General features: G+C 40.1%; 1 protein-coding gene across 2 annotated transcripts in view; it reads right to left on the bottom strand.

The window, feature by feature from the left end:
* fstl5 (follistatin-like 5) overlaps positions 1 to 13,505 on the bottom strand; it is a 1,175,110-nt gene that overhangs the window by 140,312 nt on the left and 1,021,293 nt on the right. For both annotated transcript variants that reach the window (XM_028802632.2, XM_028802633.2), the window contains exons 9-10: positions 11,282 to 11,443; positions 7,703 to 7,837 (exon numbers count right to left, since the gene is read on the bottom strand). In XM_028802632.2, coding sequence (XP_028658465.2) covers positions 7,703 to 7,837; positions 11,282 to 11,443 — 297 coding nt within the window. The remainder of the gene's footprint in view (positions 1 to 7,702; positions 7,838 to 11,281; positions 11,444 to 13,505) is intronic.

The raw sequence follows: 13,505 nt of genomic DNA, 5'->3' as shown, positions 1-13,505 counted from the left end.
ATTTATTTTAAAGTAACAACTAGGCCCTACTGTGCTGATTCCTTTCATAATTTTAAACACTTCAGTTATGCCAAGTCTTAATCTCTATTTTCTTAAACTGAAAATGTTCAAGTCCTTTAATCTATTTTCATAGCTCATACGTCTTAGTCTTCAAATATGTCTAGTCACTCTGTGTACATAAATATAGGCACAGTAGAACCCCAATAATCTACACCATGATTAAGTAAAGTTCTGCATTATCCAATGCGAACCAAAAAGTCTACAATACTACTTTTCTTAAAATTCATAAAAGCTTTGCCGTGAATATGGTATCTTGCATGTAAATTCTTTACTTTTAATCTCAACTATAGTGAATGAGCAGTTGAGGAACTGGTGATTGTGGGACTATGGGCCTGATTTAGACTGCACTCCTCAGCTATTTTCAGTGAGTCGCCAGTGTTGACTGTGTACAGTACATATGCCTTACTGTTTTGTTCACTTAGGATTTTTGTGTTTATATACAGTATTTCTGTAGTTCTTTTACATTTCCAGTCATTATCTTGAATATTAAGAAGAGGCGGAAAATGAAGTTTGTTGTGTTATCCTTATAAGTGAAACTGGAAGCTTTCTAATGGTTGGACTGAAGAGAAACATGGCCATCCGTTTTATTCAATTTTTAGTTATCTGAAGTACCATCAAGTCCACATTACCTCGGCTAGTGGGATAATAAAATTAAAAAACTTAAATTTAACATCTTTGGAGTGTGGTAGGAAAACCATTGCGCCCACGGAAAACAATTATTAGAAATAATTTAGAAACACAGGCAACTGTGCTAAGCACGTAGAAATTCTTAAAAAAATATTACATAAAACAAAGTTTACTAGCAGCTATCAGATAATCTAGTATGTAGAAGAAATGTAAGCAAATAAAATGTTCAATTTAAATTAAAAAATAAAGAGCATATCACAACACAGCACAAGATGACATTTTTGAACCTGCTCAGTCAAAAAAAAAAAAAAACTAAATTAATTAGTTGTTTTGTTCCTCACTGTAATCAGTGGGCTCAGTCTGCATGTGTGGACTTGATCCAAAACAAATCAGATTGTCAGTGTCATTCTTATCAGTTGGAACCACACACTTTAAAGCTTTTTCCAAATGTAAATATGCCTGTCACTTTTGAAAGCCATCTTGTTGCTGGCATCTGAAAAGGATTTTGTCAGACGGCATCACTTCTGACAGTCTTCAATAATCCACAGATTTTCCATCTAAAACCAGCAGATGACATAAAATGTCTTGCCATCTGAAGTTAGTGGTCTGCTAAGAACAAGCTGCTTTGTATGATACGGGTTCCTGCACTTATTTTTCATTTCATCTGGCAAGGAACCTTTGCAGCTAGATTTTAAAGATAGGGGATCGAGAACAAGCTGCACTCATATATTACTTACCTATTATTATATTAATTAGATATTAAGCTCGTTACAATAACGGGCGCTATAATAGTAGTCCATAAACATTAGTAGGAACAGTCTATATTAAATGGCAAGGGACCTTTTACCTCAGTAAATTTTTTCTGTAAAATGCCTGTAATTTTCTCTGACAGTAATACTGGCTTTGCTGTCCGTAATATGCATTTAATTTTCTGTTACAACAGTGGGCAATCAGCAGACTCTCCCCTGCAACTGATGTAATGTGCACAAAAATAAATCTACTTTTAAAAGTCATCGTATTGTAATATCATGAAAATTCGTATATTTAGGAAAACCCCTTCAACGACTGACACTTTACACTTTACCGGGCCAAGCTTCTTAATCGCAAATCTGACATCCTCAGAGTGAACACTTGCACAACAATGGGGAAGCTGGTCTCCGCGTCTCAATACCCAATCAGATTTTTCGTGTTTTCTGTTTTAGGTCTTCCCTCATTTACCGAAATCCGATTGGATCTGCCACGCTATATTTTATAGGTCCCGCCCTCTCTGTCTTGTGTGACATGTCAGGCAGCCTTTGAAGCATCTGCTTTGAAGCGTCACACCGTGACCCGCACATGCGCACTTCACCAGAAGACACACACACACGGACACTGGACGCACACAGGGGTTTTATTAAAGAGGATATTAATTACATCCTTATAAGTCATCTGATCTACAAAAATATATATAATAGTAACGGAGCAGAAAATAAACTAGCAAATTTATATCAAAGCTTAAGCTACATTTGAATCTGCGACTCGTTATCTGCTTTCATTAAATGTTATAACCTGTATAATTTGACCAGTTTGCCAACTAACTTCGATTCCTCGCTTCCATCATCTTTAAATGAGAAGAAATGAATTCATCTTCCTGGAGTTAAATCAAGCATAATACATACATATTCTCTTCTCCATAACACTTCTAGATTCTGTCAGGTTTTTATAGCTATGTTTCCAAATTTTATGCTCATCATCATTTGTTTTCACTGTTTTTCATTGTGCATTATGTGGCTGGTAGTCTTCAAGTCTCCCAAGGACACAAGATGGCAAAAGCACTAGGACTGTCAAAGGAGTGTGACAATATAAAATAATTTCAGTACATCAATGTACTCATTTTCTCCTTTACAAAAGTAAGCCTTGAGCAGTAGTAAGATTCACACGTTCTCTGACCATTTTTTAACCCCCAATTATTTGAATTTTCACAAACACTCTTTTCTGCCTATGTCTTCTAGATCTTATTTTTAAATTGTAGATTTTAAGTATGCACTACTTTGTGCATGGAGTGGTGGCTCTGAGGCTAGGGATTTACGTTGGTAATCGGAAGGTTGCCGGTTTGAATCCTGTAAATGCCAAAATTCACTCTACTTCGTTGGGCCCTTGAGCAAAGCCTTTAACCTGCAATTGCTCCGTCCTGGTTATGACGTTATTCTGCATGTAGGCCCTCCAACCTGCTGGGAAAACCTGGGGGTTGGTGGCAGAACTGGCACTCCAGCCACCATAAAAACCTCATTTTGGTTCCATTCCATCTGAACTAGTGGGGTGCTGAGGTGTCACCCGGTGTCATCTGGGATCTTGAGCTGGTTTGTCATGTGGTGTATCAGCGCATGCTCCTAACCTCTCCTCTACTTTGTGCTGTTGCTCATTTTTGAGTTCTAGTTGTGGTTTTTCTCCACTCTTTAGGAGATTGTTAATGTTAGGCAGAAACTCAACCCCAGCTATATTAAGCATTCTTAATTTAGTTCCTTTTTCAGGCTAGTAATATGTCCTACCATAATCATTTTTCTCTAGGTGATAATTTAATTACTTGTCTCCATGCTGCGCTTAAAATCCTTGGTGACTGAAAGGTGCATTTTGTGCATATCATAATTTTATTTTTATATTCCTGCTGGTCATCAAAGGAGAAGTAGCTTGGGTGTTAATTTTTTTTTTCTGGGAGACACAGAGCACATGTTTTGAGTAGCCATTATATTTATGTAGCTGTTTTACACATTGTAAATAAGGAAATGGTATTTTATCTCCACAGACAGTTCTGGAGATACCAGAAATAATAAAAGAAATGAATGAAAATGTTATGGATTCATTAATTTGTGAAAGACTCTGTAGATTTATGAACACTAGCAACTCATACAGGCAGCTGATAGCTTTAAAAAACAGAGTATGAACGTTGACTACATTGTTGGAAATTACAGGTTGGTGCTGAGCTACTATGGGAATCAAGAAACTGCTGTTATGCCTATTCCTAAAGTTAGTGGAATTCAAATTTCTATTAAAAAATAGATTTAATGGCCTTGAAAGATGCACATGTGAGTCACTGTGGATTTTGTCTTTGGGCCCTGGACTCATGTGGCTCTTCCTCAGCTAACAAGCAGAATGGGTCAGCATTATATCAGCATATATATTAGGTGGTGAACCTTTATAGGATTTTAAAAGTTCGCAGCAGGTGTTGGGGACCACCCTTAATAATAATAATAATTCTTTGCATTTATATAGTGCTTTTCTCACTACTCAAAGCGCTCAGCAATTGCAGGTTAAGGGCCTTGCTTAAGGGCCCAACAGAGCAGAGTCCCTTTTGGCATTTACGGGATTCAAACCGGCAACCTTCCGAATTCCAGTGCAGATCCCTAGCCTCAGAGCCACCACTCCGCCATAGGGTTAGAAGGACAGGGGGGACAGCTTACACAGGGTTTTGTCTCCCACCAGGACACTAGATGGCAGCAAGCCCAGGCTCGAATCCCCACATGGGTGCCCACAAGGCATGCTGGGTATCGTAGACCTGAGGGACAGCTTTGTGGAGGCCGCCAGTGGGGAGCTGCAGATATTGGCGAGTCCCTGTGTCATGGGGTTTTCACCTCATGTGGAAGTGCTGCCAGACCATGTGTGCTTGAGCACTTCTGGGGCGGCTAAAATAAAAGGAACTGCCAACCTTGCATCAGAGAGCCAGAGTTGGCAGGAAGGAGGGCAAAACTTGTGAGAGGAGTGGAGTAGGCAGTGACTAAGAGAGAAGAAGATAAGAGTTGTGTTTAGTACTGTGTTGTACTTGTGGCTGTGATACAGTATGTGAAAATGTTAGCCTATAAGGAATTACTCACAATAAAGACTCTTAGTGCTTTTACATTTGTGTGCAAGCCTTTGTGTTGGGTGTTTGGGGAGCTGGGGTGCCCCCGGTGTCCGTACAAGAGTTAATACAATGGCTTAGGGCTAATGGTGCAGGGCGTAAGGCCCAGCTATAGTCATAATATACTGTATCTTAACTAGCTAAAATCAAGTTATTGGTTCACTGCTATTTTAAGGGAAGTGGCAAACTTCCTATGGTGCTCAGGTGAAGAATAGCACGTCTTGAGGAAATTCATATTTGAAATAATGAAAAAAAAAATACCTTTTGATTTCTTGTCATAAAGTTTAAGGTGAATCTAACTCCTCTTAACAACTGGTGTTAACAGACAAAAAATCAGGACTACTGTTGTGTACACAAGATGTAAAGTATGAATGATTATAAAGTCATACAGATGTGAAAATGATCATTACAGTATTTGAACCTTTTCATGTAAAGCACATGCAGTGCCATCACTGTGATCTCCCTCTTGAACATATAATTTAGAGTAAACGAATGTTGGCATTGTAGAAATATAAGTAACAAGTAATAAAAACCCTTACATCATTGCAAATGTCTGTTTGTAAACTAGCATGCTACTCTATCAGTCCTATTCACGTTGGATATTTTTAGGGTACAAAATAAAATAAAGTTATGGTTTTGACTGCCCAGGGCTTCAAGGCTTCTATTCTGCTTGCAATTCCACTCCGAGTCACTGGATGGCACTGTCATTTACGCCTTTACCTCTTTTATCCCCAGATCTGAAGACAGAGGGCTGGAGTGGACTGTGCCATTACTTTTGCTTCCGCCAAAAGTCCCAACTCTTCCAGACCCGAGGAGATATATGAGCTGTCCCTATTGGAATTCAGCAGTCAGTTTAAGACTTGAGTCTGAATAAGAGATTGTTGGAAGACCTGTGCACTGGCCTTATCGTTTTTTGTGTTTATATGAATTACTTATGAACTCTTTGAAAATCACTTCAGTTTTTTTGTCTGCTACCTTCTGACTCACTGGTATGAGAAAAACCGCTATATATAATATACCATTCAACTCGTCTAATTATACAAGATGTCAAGCTTATTGGGTTTACCCTTTATTTTTGGCCCTTCAGACCTGAAAAAACTAATTTTTAGGCCATTTTTGTACAGTATTTGGTGCAGGAAATTACAGACTTATGATAAAGAGTTAACCAATAGTTGTGTTAATGAAAATTGATCAGAAGGACTTAAAGCTGAGCATCAACTGACCCCTGAGGTTCACTCTCTAATGGGATACAAGGGGTCAAAATTACTCCTTTTCTCAAAACTTTGAATAAACGGGGTGTGGTGTAGCAGGTCCACAGCTCATGTCAAAAAGGCTACTTTTTAAAATAAATAATCGCCGCTTAGGGAGGGGGCATGGTGTGTGTGGTCGAGCGGTTCCTGGGGAATTTGTGATGCGGGTGGTTCTCACTTAAGTGCACAGGTGAGGAGTAGTCCGCATCCGTAATTGTTCCTGGGAGATGCTGATGGCCACACCTGATCCACGTCCCCATCATAAATAGAAGCGTGAGGCGGCTAGCAGAAAAAAGGGGAAGAAAGAAAAGGCAGGAAGCAGGGAGAGGATAGCCGGTGCGAGAGAGAGGGAGCAAGCAAGTGCAGGCTCGCAGGCAGATGCACAGTTGAGCCCTAGCTGGGTGTTTGGCCGACATCTAGGGCAGTCGATTGTGGTTGCTCCCGCTGAGCATTTTTGTGAGGAGTGGGAGTGACCAGAAGAAGGATGGCTCGCCACGGAAGACAGCAGGAGTTGGGAGGCTTGGGCAGGAGGATTCCCCAGAGTCTGCGGTGGGTTGGCACCCTGCCCAGGATTGGTTCCTGCCTTGTGCCCTGTGTTGGCTGGGATTGGCTCCAGCGGATCCCCGTGACCCTGTGGTTAGGAATATAGCGGGTTGGAAAATGGATGGATGGATGGATTCCCCAGAGTGAGCGTCCTGGCCTTTGGTGGGAACCCAAGTCTCAGTCTGGAGAGTGCTGAACCAAAGCCAGGGATCAGGAAGCCATCAGACCAGAAGTCAGTGAGAAGGTCAGCTGCAGGTAGGGTGGCTCCCCTGGTGCATAGCCTGGACGGGAGAAGCAGGGGAGTCACCAGTAAAAGAAAGGCACCGGGCTTTGTGTTTTGAAGAGACTGCTTCCAGCATTGTTTTAACCTCATTTTTAAAGGATTTATTGTTTTTTTTTAACCTCCACCCTTCCACGTGTTTTAATGGATTATTTATTTAAAGATATGAAGCACTGCACTATTTATTTGAACACTGTTTTGTTGGTTTTGTTTTAATAAAAGCACTTTGCATTTTTGCACCATCCCCTTGCTTTGTTGTGCCTCACTGCCTAGCTCATTGGTGACATTACCGATGGTGTCGGATTCAAGGGCTCCCGGAAGCTGAATGCGAGCATGGAGCGAACCCGCATCGTCACATGGGGATCGGTAATATAGTCATGTGGAGTGCCATTTTATACTATTGCTGATCATGAATATGATGTTTTTTGATATCTGATTCTTTCACTCACGTGTCAGCCTCCGTTCGAGTCGGTCTACCTCTTGCAACATGTTGGAGTGCACGTTGCCTTCACTTAGTTAGTGATACCTGCTTGTTTATTGATTTTTAAAGTTTGTCCTGTTTCACTACTATACGGTCAGAGCCGCGGGGGACAGCTAGTACAAGAATAAAGACAAAAAAAAAAAAAACACAATAATTATGTTTATTTATTTTAGCATAATCTTTGAACAGGCAAATACTGGACTGGGATTTCAAGTCAGCAGTTCAGTCCTGTGTGTCAGGCAGCATGCGCAATGACAAAAGATTTATATTCACTTTCTGTCATGACCAATCAGATGTTAACAGGTCATAATCCCCTCCTACTCGACACTGTAGTTCCTCCCACTCAACATTGCCCCAACACTTTACACGCCTTGTGAATTTCTTACATTGATTACCTTAAAACTAAGTGCTAGGTTTGAACTTGGCGGTGTGTATAACAGACAAAATGATGTGAAACACAGACATTAACACACACACACACACACACACACACACTGAGTCAAGAATATGGTACAAAACAAAATGTAAGTGGATGAATTGATGAAAAATACAAAACTTAGTCTAACAGCCTGTGCTTCAGGACTTACGTGTTTTTCTTGCAGAATCTTCCACAAACAATGAAGATATGTCTTCATCTACTCCGGCGTCATTCCTTGCTATGCACGTGTAGGCTCCTGTATCTTCATATCGTACATTGCTTATGTGCACTTCACTTCCATTTGCTAAGAATAAAAAAGTCAAGTCTATTTCAATCCAGGACAAACTGAATGTGACAAATATACCTTAAAGGTCATTGACTTTATGCTGACGCAGTGTATTGTGTATATTTATTTACATGATCATTTATTACAAGAGGTCATTCTCATAGCAGCTAAATCCATTAAGAATGATACCAGAAAAGTCCAAATATATAGAAATGGTTGATTTTATTAAATAACTAAATACAAGGAAGAAATAAACACACAATAAAAAACCACTGGTTAAACAATTAGCCTGTAAACTCTCTAGGCCTATTTATACATATTTTAGTAGCAGGCAGGATGGCACCCACCTCAAAGCCCTTACTAGTGTGTATCAGGTTTAAAGCATTAATCACTTGTGAGGTTGGTCTGGATCACCTTATTCTTGATACTTTGACTATTTATGGGTGTCACACATACGAAATACTCTCTTCTTAAACCCCCCTTAAAGTTTTCATCCCATCAGTCCCAAGTCACCAGATCACTTCAGACTTCTGGCCAAGAGTTGACTTTAAACCCCACCTCACGTGGTCACCTCTTGCCAGGTCTAAGAACCTGTTCACGGCTCTTGTTTTTTGCCCAAGCTAGAGGTCCATCTAGCAGCTCTTTATGTAACCTGCATTCCTAAACTGTCTATTTCTTTAAAAAAATCAGCATGTCAAAGGAAATTCTCTCTGTGTGTGAATTTTTAAAAGGGAACCCTGCTTGATGTGACTGTGTGCTACCCTAGGTAGTTTTGTATAATCTTCGATTTCTTTGCAATTCTTTTTTAACTATCTCATTCTGGGTCACCTGTAGTGTCTTGCAGTAAAAGTACGGGCTTCAACCAAGGCTGTACCTCTAATTTTACACATGCTAGAGAGATTGTTTTGATCTTCTAGGACACCTAGCTAGTACAGTATAAAAAGTAATTGCCCCTTGGAAGTTTTCACATTTTATTATTATACAACATTCAATCACAGTTGATTTAATTCGGCTTTTCTGACCCTGATCAATAGGAAAAGACAGTTAAATGTCAAAATCATAACAGATCTCTGCAAAGTGGTTTAAATTAATTACAAAAGTAAACCATAAAATAATTGATCACATAACTATTAACCCATCAAGTCAGCATTTAGTAGATGCACCTCCGTCAGCATTGACAGCCTTGAGTCACTTTTTCTCTCTTTCTATCAGCTTTGTACCTCTGGATGCTGCCATTTTTCCTCTTATTCTTCTTTGAATAAGTCCTGAAGCTCTGTCAGATTGCGTTTGCATGACATTTGTAAATGAACAGCCTTTTTCAAGTCCAGTCAAATTCTCTGGGCTCTAACCCGTCCACTCCAGAACATTATCACTGTTGTTTTTATGTTATTCCTGTGTTGGTTTGGCATACACCTTGGGGTCGTTGTGTCATCCTCATCCGCGGTCACTTGAAATGGGTATGGCTGTCCTCCTTCTGGGTCCTGGTTCTAATGGGTCTTCAGGTTGGTAAAGAAGACTATCCTAGACCTACATATTTCTGTGCGGTGTGGACAAGGGAAATGGTGATTATTGATTATGTCTTTTTGGGAGCAGTTCTTTCGTTGGAGTCTTTCCTTGATTTCTGCAGTACTATGGAGATTTTCATTGTAATGTTTTCTCCAGATCGCCCTCTCGGTTGCTGACACCTCCCAACTGATAAGATCTATGTGGAATTTTATCCGGTTTGTCTTAATGTTGTCCTTGTATCTCTTCTTCTGCCTCCTTGTGTATGTTGTCCTGTGAGCAGATCTTACTAAAGGTCCTGTTTGGTCATGTGTGAATCTAGCTTGTGTAATGATAATCCTGTCCGTCCATCTGAGTTGGTCGTGAGCTGATGGGCAGTAATGATAGGGATGTTGACCTCTTCCAGTACACTGGGGTTTGTATGCTTGTCCTCCCAGCTAATGTTTTATCTGAGGTATCTTTGTTGATATGCTTCAAGAGCCCTCAGGAGCCTGCTTGTAATTTGTTGAGGATTCTGAGCTGGAAAGTTGGTTGGTATGCACTACGGTTTTATCTTCTTTTTCTTCTTCTCTTTCCTCATGATATATTTCCCACTTCTTTGTAGAGTTGATGTGCCACACAGCCTGGTCCTGCACCTCCTCCTCAGTCAGACCCTTTTCCTTCATATCTTCTCTCACTTTACCCATCTACCTCCACTTTGGCCTCCATCTCTTTCTCTTCCCCAGTACTTTCATTCCCATCACTTTTTTGCCCACATATTCATTGTCACATGTCCATGCCACTTTAACCTATTATCCTGTACTTTCTTAGATATCTCCCCTAACTTTTGTTGAACCTCTGATTGGCTCATTTCTCACTCTGTCCTCCACACATCCATCTCAAAATTCTCATTTTTGCCACATCTACTGTAACTTCTTCTCCTTCTTCTCCATTTACTGCCTATGTCTCAGCTCTGTACATCATTGCTGGTCTTACCAAAGTCTTATAAACCTGACCTTTAACCTTCACCTTAATTCGATGTCATAGTACTCACAATGTTTTCTTCCAATTCTTCCATCCACACTGCACTCTGTCTGTTTGTCTGCAATTCAGTTTTCCATCTTGAGTGACAATTGATTCGACTACAGCTTTATACACCAGAATTTTTGTTCCTGCCTGGAAGTCTTGGGTTTTCAAAGACCCTTTTTCTTAGCAGTTTTACTACAACCAATGGAAACTGCTTGACTACAGACCGGTGATTGGCATTTAAATAATTACGAGACTTCTAAAATGAATTGGCTGTCATATTAACAGTGGTAAAGGCTTATATAATCAGTTATTTTTTTATAATTAGCTTAGATGACTTTGTAGAGATCTGTTTTTACTTTGACATTAGGGTCCTTATCTATTGACCAGTGTCAAAAAAGTAAAAAAAGTGATTCAATGTTTTATAATAAAATGTGAAAACGTCCAAGGCAGTAAATGCTTTTCATAGGGACTGCATATATAGGCCATGTAATGGGAGAAGTGTTGTCAGAGCTAGCATATGTGCCTACCTCACTTTTGGGGCCATCCTGCCCTGCATCACCATTTTCTGCCTGTCAACTCGACCATCAATCAAATGTCAAAATCTACAGTATGTTTGAGTTATTCTTGTGAAGAGGATAATAAACACCACAATTGGATGGCTATTGAAATTTGCTAGTGAGGGTGTCATCATCTTCATTCGTTGTTGATCCCATCATTAAGAAACAACAGGAAGGCACATATTCAATTTTTTATTTGTATAACTCTCCTACATTTTCTGATGTTACCATGACTATCTACATTATTGAATCTTATAAATTGAGGGTTTTCAAACACAAATTAAAAGAAAAAAGGCAGTTTCTCTACTTGTTACACTACAAATTTTCAAAGATACTTTTGTCAATTGTCAGCTATATTTTACAAAGTTGAAAATAAATAGTTGAAACATATCACCTTGCAGAGTAAGTTGCTTTGACAGTTTTGGGGTTATATCAATGCCATTTTTGAGCCAAGTCAGCTGAGGATTGGGGATGCCTTCTGCATGGCACCTGAGGCTTGCTGTTACACCTGGCTCTCTGGCTTGGCTTTCCGGGTAAACCTGGATGACAGGAGGAACTGTGGGAAGAGAAGAAGAAAAAGATATTTACAGTAACACGAAAGAATGTATTCGTTGACAAGCAGGTGAACCCGGCAGAGAGATGCCAAGAGCCTTTCATTTTAATTAATTTTGCACATTTACAGATTTTAGTAACGGATGAAGTGCTTTTCCTGGAGGCATGTAAGCAAGCCACAGCCATTCATTAGATATGATTTTAAGAAGCTTATGAAATTCAGGCAGGTGGATGCTGTCACTGGTTTTTCTAGGTGCTCTGGTATGTGTTAAAACCACAATAACGATGTTCTTCAGTTTTGAAAAATACAGGAAAACATATAACAGGAACAGGTTTTAGAGAAATTTGGGACTCTAAAAATATCAACTTGTAAGAATAAATTGGAATGCAAGAATGTTAGATTAAGAATTTGTTTTATTTCATATTCTTCACACTTTACTTTTGACCAAAATATATCACACTACCTGTGGAATGTATAACATAATATTCTTTAACCCAAGTAACCTTTACAATATCTTCATATGCTGACCCAATGCGGGGCCTTAAAGGTCATTTCTAACCAGATTCTGACACCGTGTTTAAGGTGGATATCAAATATTTCACCCCAAACTTATTTCAAATTGATTGACCCTCATATACTGTCGGATGCCAGAGCATACCTTTTCGAACAGATGGCATTTAAGATTTTTTATGGGCTGTGAACAAATGTATCTGCTACTTTTGACAGCTTATTTCATCTGAAAAAAAAAAAATATATATATATATATATACACAGTGTATAGTGTATAGTACAGTGCATCCGGAAAGTATTCACAGCGCATCACTTTTTCCACATTTTGTTATGTTACAGCCTTATTCCAAAATGGATTAAATTCATTTTTTTCCTCAGAATTCTACACACAACACCCCATAATGACAACGTGAAAACAGTTTACTTGAGATTTTTGCAAATTTATTAAAAATAAAAAAATTGAGAAAGCACATGTACACAAGTATTCACAGCCTTTGCCGTGAAGCTTGAAATTGAGCTCAGGTGCATCCTGTTTCCCCTGATCATCCTTGAGATGTTTCTGCAGCTTCATTGGAGTCCACCTGTGGTAAATTCAGTTGACTGGACATGATTTGGAAAGGCACACACCTGTCTATATAAGGTCCCACAGTTGACAGTTCATGTCAGAGCACAAACCAAGCATGAAGTCAAAGGAATTTTCTGTAGACCTCCGAGACAGAATTGTCTCGAGGCACAAATCTGGGGAAGGTTACAGAAAAATTTCTGTTGCTTTGAAGGTCCCAATGAGCACAGTGGCCTCCATCATCTGTAAGTGGAAGAAGTTCGAAACCACCAGGACTCTTCTTAGAGCTGGCCAGCCATCTAAACTGAGTGATCGGGGGAGAAGGGGCTTAGTCAGGGAGGTGACCAAGAACCCGATGGTCACTCTGTCAGAGCTCCAGAGGTCCTCTGTGGAGAGAGGAGAACCTTCCAGAAGGACAACCATCTCTGCAGCAATCCACCAATCAGGCCTGTATGGTAGAGTGGCCAGACGGAAGCCACTCCTTAGTAAAAGGCACATGGCAGCCCGCCTGGAGTTTGCCAAAAGGCACCTAAAGGACTCTCAGACCATGAGAAAGAAAATTCTCTGGTCTGATGAGACAAAGATTGAACTCTTTGGTGTGAATGCCAGGCGTCACGTTTCGAGGAAACCTGGCACCATCCCTACAGTGAAGCATGGTGGTGGCAGCATCATGCTGTGGGGATGTTTTTCAGCGGCAGGAACTGGGAGACTAGTCAGGATAAAGGGAAAGATGACTGCAGCAATGTACAGAGACATCCTGGATGAAAACCTGCTCCAGAGCGCTCTTGACCTCAGACTGGGGCGATGGTTCATCTTTCAGCAGGACAACGACTCTAAGCACACAGCCAATATATCAAAGGAGTGGCTTCAGGACAACTTTGTGAATGTCCTTGAGTGGCCCAGCCAGAGCCCAGACTTGAATCTGATTGAACATCTCTGGAGAGATCTTAAAATGGCTGTGCACCGACGCTTCCTATCCAACCTGATGGAGCT

The sequence above is a fragment of the Erpetoichthys calabaricus genome, chromosome 5 (assembly GCF_900747795.2).
Source record: "Erpetoichthys calabaricus chromosome 5, fErpCal1.3, whole genome shotgun sequence".
NCBI lineage: Eukaryota > Metazoa > Chordata > Cladistia > Polypteriformes > Polypteridae > Erpetoichthys > Erpetoichthys calabaricus.
The sequence above is the reverse complement of the archived record's forward strand: the minus strand, read 5'-3'. Positions and strand labels throughout refer to the sequence as shown.